Consider the following 6,897-nt stretch of genomic DNA (forward strand, 5'->3'; position numbering starts at 1 on the left):
AAGGCTGAACTAGACCTGAGCTAAACTGTCACCTCCTCCCCTGCGTCACTCAGAGGACCCCGCCCGCCGGAGCGTCTCTCCAGAGGGACAGGCCCCCGTGCTCCCTTGGTTAAGCGCCCCTCCTGCAGTGTGTTTAAAGGTCCCCGCAGGGATCCGCCCCACCGGTCGCCCCCAGACAGCCTGCCTCCCCCGCCAAAGAAGGTGCGGCACACCCTGCCCCCACGCTGCGCTCGGCCGGTCCCTCCCGATTCCGCTCCGCCCTCCCCCACCTTTGCAGGAGCCTCTTCCTGTCCCCAGATCCCCGAGCCAGCTATATGAGACCTCCCACCGGCCCCAGAGGACCCACCCTCCCGGGCTCCGCCGCGCGCGCGCCGCCCCCTCCCATACCGGTGGGTGGAGCTCCCGTGGCCCGCCCCCAGGGCTGTCCGCCGTGACGTCACTTCCGTTCGGGCCTGCCCGAGGTTCGGCTCCTCGGGCTGAGGGCGGGGGTACGGAGGTGGCAGCTGAAGGCAGGAGGCGGTGCGGGAGGCGAGAAGGTCCCGCGCGGACCAATCCCTGCGTCCCGAGCCGCGACCCTGCTCCTGCAGCGCCCAGAGGAGAGGCCGGCCGGATGGGCCGCTGAGCCAGAGTCGGGGACCGGTGAGGCCAGGGCGGCGCGGCCCGCACGGTTGCAGGGATGCGAGCCCGGGAGTGGACCTCCCTCTCCGGCTCGCCCGGCGGGAGGCACGGGCTGGGGCAGCGGCGGACCGGCTCGGTGGGCAGTGAGGCCTGTGCGGGGAGGCCTGGTAGCGGCCAGTGCCAGCAGACGGCGGAGTAGTTGGGGGTCATTAATGGGGTGGCGGGCCGCCGTTGGAGATCCTCATCGAGGCTGGCGTCGGAGGAGGAGCTGACCGTGGCTCGGGGAAGAGGATGGCGGGCGGGGGCGGAGGGGCAACACTAAGAGGCTTGGGGAAGATTCCGTGACCGGCTTGGAGAGCTACTCGCTCTCAGGACTAAAAGGTTATATGGCCCACCTGCAGAAGGGTCTCCCTGGAGTTTGGAGGGGTCAGTGATGGTGTGTGCAAGAGACAGCTTTAAGAGTAGCTACACTGAGCTGGTGTGCATACCCTGCCGCCTGCAGGAAACTCAGCCTCCGTATCTTCACAGTGTGGAGCCCCCTGGAGCTGAGATCAGGATGTTCCGCTTCATGAGGGACGTGGAGCCCGAGGATCCCATGTTCCTGATGTGAGAATTCCCTCCCCCTCGTGCACTCATCCCATTGTGATTCAGGTCTGAGCAGTTGAGACAGACCTCTGGGTTCCCGTGTCTGGAACCAGTTAGAATTAGCTGGATACTCGGCTGCAGCTCTCGGAGGGAAGTTGGCATCTGTGCCACTGTGTACCCTGACTTATTTGGGGGTGGGGGGCGAAGAAGGCTGGAGTTTGCTATGCCGTCTATAGTGTATGCTCCCTATGCAGGGACCCCTTCGCCATTCACCGCCAGCATATGAGCCGCATGTTGTCAGGTGGCTTTGGATATAGCCCCTTCCTGAGCATCACAGATGGTAACGTGCCAGCAACCAGGCCTGCCAGCCGCAGGATGCAGGTAACAGTTGGAACATACTGAGACCCAGGGTGATTAGTTAAGTATGCTGCAGATCTTGCCCTACAACTAGCTTTAAAGGGACATGATCTGTGTGGGATGTGGAGGAGCGGGCCAGGAGTCTGGGAAAGGGGCTTCTGTGGATAGAAGGATGGGGGGAACATGGAGGCACTGGCCTCAATTTGGTATCGTAAGGTGGAAGGATATAGTTCTGACTTCTGCTAACTTCTGTTCCTCGTCGTGTAGGCTGGGGCTGTTTCTCCCTTCGGGATGTTGGGAATGGTGAGTCCTTCTGTTCCTGTATCTATCTCTGTCTCTGTGTTATGTGTCTGTGTGTGTCTCTCCTCTCTCCTCTCTCTCTCTCTCTTTCTCTCTTTCTCTCTCTCTCTCTCTCCCTCTCTCCCCCCCCCGCCCCCCCCCCCCACTCCTCAGTTTTTATTTCCAAATGTGCCGCTTTGGTGGCAACATTAGGTCAGGGGTGGTCCTAAAACCTTCTCTTTGGATAGGATAGCCGACGTAGGTCAGAGCCCATTGAATATAACTCATGGAACTAGGCCTGGAAAGATGGCTCTAGAGTTAGGAGCACCTGGCATTCTTCCAGACGACCAGGGTTCAATTCCCAGCACCCACACCCACATGGGAGCTCACAACTGTCTGTATCTCTAGTCTCAGGGCATCTGATGCCCTCTTCTGTTCGCTACCATGCATTGCATGAATGTAGTAAACAGACATACACGCAGACAACACATTCATACATAGAAAAATAATAATATAATGCTCAAATACTGCTGACACCTGGAAGTTCTTAACCACTGGGGAAAGTAAAATGTGTAGCAGTTCTTTTGAAGAGGGGGAGTTTGGGACACTTTTACAACTCTAAATATTCAGAGGGACTTTTTTGGGGTTTTTTTTTTGTTTTGTTTTGTTTTTTTGAAACTGGGTTTCTGCAGGGCAGTGGTGGCGCACACCTTTAATCCCAGCACTTGGGAGGCAGAGACAGGTGGATTTCTGAGTTTGAGGCCAGCCTGGTCTACAGAGTGAGTTCCAGGACAGCCAGGGCTACACAGAGAAACCTTGTCTCAAAAAACAAAAAACAAAAACAAAAAAAAATGGGTTTCTCTATTATAATAACCCTGGCTATCCTGGAACTCACTCTGTAGACCAGGCTGGCCTCAAGCTCTGCTTACCTCTGCCTCCCAGTGCTGGATTAAAGGCATGCACCACCAACGTTTAGCATGTTCAGAGGTTTTAATTTATTGCCTTTGGGTCACTTCCTTAAAGATAGGCAAACAGGGCAGGCAGGAGAAGCATTAGAGCAGTCACAGAGGCCGAGGAGGTGGCCAGCAGTTTACAGGGAGGAGCTTCAGTGTTCTGGCTAAATGTAAGAAGGAAAAGGGGGTCTGTCCCCAGGTGAGTGGCGGGCCCTAAACCACTGACCCGTCTTCCTGACTCTCATCTTTCCTCAGTCCGGCGGCTTCATGGACATGTTTGGGATGATGAACGACATGATTGGAAACATGGTATGCCTTGCTCCATATTCTTCCCCAGCCCTGATCTCGGGGGTAGCCAACATGGCCGGAGGGGGAGAGCTGTGTTAGTGAAGAGGCTGGGTTAGACTAAGTTGAGCCAGAGCACCAGTGTTCTCTGTTTGTTCTTATACCTGTGAGTGACTACATGTGTTAGTATTGGGCGTGAGGAATTGGGGCGGTTGTGATGTGTTTCTTACGTATTTTAAGAAAGATGTGGTAAGAGCAGGCAGCTGAAGGGAGCTCCCTTCTGCAAAGTAGGCCCTCCTCATTCAGTCCCTCCTCAGGAGCACATGGCCGCCGGAGGCAATTGCCAGACCTTCTCTTCCTCCACTGTCATCTCCTACTCCAACACTGGGGACGGTGCCCCCAAGGTTTACCAGGAGACATCTGAGATGCGCTCTGCCCCAGGCGGGGTGAGTAAGGAACTCCCCTATCTCCAAGGAGGTAGGATTGATTGGTACCCACAGGAACCAGGGATATCTTTTTTCAGGACTGAGTTGTGGGTGGTGTATTCATCCTGGGGTGATGTAGCAAGGGCTTGCTTTGGGGGGAGAATTGAATGTCCCTGTCCACCTTGCCCCAGATCCGGGAGACACGGAGGACTGTCCGGGACTCAGACAGTGGTCTAGAGCAGATGTCCATTGGGCATCACATTCGGGATAGGGCTCACATCCTCCAGCGCTCCCGAAACCACCGCACAGGGGACCAGGAAGAGCGGCAGGACTACATCAACCTGGATGAGAGTGAGTGAGCTTTCCTTCCCAGCAGCAGCCCCTAATCTGCCTCCTGTGCACTAGAGCATAGCTCTTTGCCATCCCTCGGGCATCTCGGGCCTTGGGGTGAGGCCTGTGCTTGGGCTCTGTCGCCAGCCTCAGGGCTGAGTCAGGTGTTTCCCGGGAGGGGACAGACCTTGACTGACGTCAGGTGCTGACAGTTGTACCCTCCTGTGGATCAGTGGTTTTCTTTTCTACTCCTTACTTTGTCTTTCTCAAATCAGTGCTTTATTAACTTCCCACAGTGTGTAACTCCTGGCCTCCTTCTCCAGTAGCTGAGCCTCAGGCTTGCCAGTGACATGCAGGAACTGTTGAAGCCAAAATGGCTCCCAACCCCCTTCTCCCATGCATGGTCTCAATCTGTACCCCTGGTTTCTGCTCTCAGAAGGCTGTGGCTCACAACCTTCCATGCTTGCTCTCTGTCTTCTTTAGGTGAGGCAGCAGCATTTGATGATGAATGGAGAAGGGAGACATCCCGATACAGACAGCAACGTCCTCTGGAATTTCGACGGCATGAGGCATCTGTGGGTGGGGGGCGAAGGGCCGAGGGTCCTCCCCGCCTGGCTATCCAAGGACCCGAGGACTCCCCATCCCGGCAGTCCCGTCGCTATGACTGGTGAAGGCCCCAGGCTCTCAGCCTCTCATGTAAGTGCCTGGGGGAGGAATGGGAATATGGCAGACAGAGAAGGCCGGGCAGCAGACCGGTGTCATGGGAAGTGAGACTGGCTCCCTCTGAGTGGCTGGAAGATGCCCCTAGGCTCCAGGCTTCTGTGTCCTTTCTCTGACAGGCTCATCTTTTCTTCTTCAGGTGCAGGCTGAGAGGCTGAGAGACCATCCTTGAAATGACTGTCCTCTCCAACCTCCATCCCAATTTAATATTAAATTAACAGGCAAGCTGGCCCCACCTCTCCCTGGGGTCTCAGGGAGAGCCTTCTACCGCCCCCTCACCTACATTTCCATCTTCACCCTCACCGTGTGTCCCCACCCATCCTGGATCCACTAACTTGAGTTCATGTTGCTGCTCTGTCTCCAAGCCGCCTCATCTTCCCGAGCCCCTGCCACGCATTGACGAGTTTGGGGGCAAGCTCTGGGTTTAGGAGTCTCCGTCCCTCAGCTCCCCTGGACCCTTGCCCACCTCTTCCTCAGAGCACCACTGCAGATCCCATGGTCCTATACGGGCTGTGGAGAGAGTGGACTAGTTCCCAGTTCTCTGTCCCTTCCCCCACCCATCACAAGAACACTTTCCTATACCCTTCTCTGCCTTTATAAAAAGAAATGATTTGTGCAACTTGTAACTAGGTGTTTATGGAATAAAGGAGAATGGAAAAAAAAGATTCTGGCTGAACTTTTCATCTTTGCCTCAGGTCAACCCTGCCACGTCCTACCTACCTTACCTCTCGGCTCCACATGTGACCCAGCTGTCTTAGTTAAGGCTTCTTTTGCTGAGATGAAACACCATGACCAAGGCAGCATATAAAAGAAAGCATTTGGTTGGGATCGCTTGTTGCAGAGGGTAGGTCCAAGGCCATCATGTCGGGGAACAGAGTAGGAGGCAGGCATGATACGGGAACAATCAGCCTACATCTGACCCACAAGCAGGATGGAGAGAGACTTGGGATGGCTTGGCTTTTTGGAACTTCAAACCCAGTGACACACCTTAGTCCTTCCTTAATAGTCCACTACAGCTGGGAACCAAACACTGAAATCCATGAGTCTGTGCGGCCATTCTCATTCAGACTCCTGTGGGAACTCCTTAGGAAGGACGAGCTGTTACAGCCCAGCAGGGATGGGCTACGGTGGAAGAAAGCAACTGACACGGCTGCTCTCTCCCTGGTGTTTAACTGTAATCTCACTCCAGGGTCCTATTAGGGTAAGGGTGTAGCCTATGGAATTGACTGTCCCTTCCCTTCAGCAGAGTTGTTTTCCAGGGCTGGGCAGACATGCACAGGTAACTTTACACAAGTCTTCAAGAGGAAAGGATTTCTCAAACTCAACCCCCAGTTGGTGAGAATTTGAGCCAAGGGAAGGAGAGCTGTGGAGAAAGCTAGCTGGAACCCGAGCAGTCTAGAGGACAGGAAGAGCTCACATTTCTCAGCATGTTCAACTCTTGCTTTGCAGCCAAATGGGTCACTCTGTCCCTCCAGCATGCTGGGCAAGCACTCTGCCATGGAGCCAGTTTTTTTTTTTTTTCTCCTTCTGCAGACAGGTCTCACACTGTAGCTAAGAGCAGCCCTGAGTTCCTGACCCTCCTCCTGGGATTATAGGTAGGCATGGACCAACCACCATGGTGAAGCACTTCAGGTTCAGCTGTTTTGCTGCTGATAAAAGTCAAAATATAAGGCCAGGCATGGTGATGGTGAGTATCTTTAATCCCAGCATCTGGAAGCAGAAACAGGTGGGTTTCCATAGTTGAGGCCAGCCAGGGCTACATAGTGAGAATCTTGTTCCCCCCACCCCCCACCCCTCCACCTCCAGAAAAAGGAAAAGGATCCCGAAGGTTTTGTGTGACATCAGGCCCTGACTTCTTAGCCTAGGGGCAGCACCGTTGCCTGGGTTTTACTGGTACATTGAAACTCAAACATCCCCAGTCAGTTAAGTATAACCTCTGACATGGGGTGACTGAGGCACATACTTCCTGTGCGTACAAGTTGCTCTCATCAGTCTCCTGAGGGGGGAGCTAGGGTTGAAGAAGACCAGAGTACATGGTCTCCTGGCCAGTCTTCCTATAACTTGGTCTTCTCCCTTACCTGGGCCTCAATTATATAGTTACATTCCAACTGCAAGCAATCTTAGGGTGTAACTCATGCCAGGCGTCCCTGTGCATTCCAGTGCTGGTCCCCACATTCCAGTGTCATTCTTCAGAGTCTGTTTTGCAGCGTGGGTTCTCCCAGGTGGTAGGACCCCAGGCTTGAACTAGCTCTCAAGTGTAGCTATGGATGGCCTAGAGCAGGGCAAGGGCCCTGCCATCACTGTCACAGCCAGGGCTTCACAGTTTGGATCCCGGTTTTCAGGCA

General features: G+C 54.6%; 1 protein-coding gene across 2 annotated transcripts; it reads left to right on the forward strand.

The window, feature by feature from the left end:
• The first annotated feature begins 440 nt into the window (after positions 1-440).
• On the forward strand, positions 441-5,217 carry Mlf2 (myeloid leukemia factor 2). Of its 2 annotated transcripts, none has more exons than XM_028754467.1 (9): positions 441-639; positions 1,147-1,224; positions 1,458-1,584; positions 1,828-1,863; positions 3,048-3,101; positions 3,395-3,523; positions 3,694-3,853; positions 4,316-4,528; positions 4,692-5,217. In XM_028754467.1, the coding sequence occupies exons 2-8, from the start codon at positions 1,175-1,177 to the stop codon at positions 4,501-4,503; spliced, it is 744 nt and encodes a 247-aa protein (XP_028610300.1). In that variant the 5' UTR covers positions 441-639; positions 1,147-1,174; the 3' UTR covers positions 4,504-4,528; positions 4,692-5,217. The 2 variants fall into 2 exon arrangements, with proteins under 2 accessions (XP_028610300.1, XP_028610302.1); XM_028754469.1 differs by lacking the exon at positions 441-639 and adding an exon at positions 729-754.
• Positions 5,218-6,897: the final 1,680 nt, after the last annotated feature.

The sequence above is a fragment of the Grammomys surdaster genome, unplaced genomic scaffold (assembly GCF_004785775.1).
Source record: "Grammomys surdaster isolate TR1022 unplaced genomic scaffold, NIH_TR_1.0 126013, whole genome shotgun sequence".
Lineage (NCBI taxonomy): Eukaryota > Metazoa > Chordata > Mammalia > Rodentia > Muridae > Grammomys > Grammomys surdaster.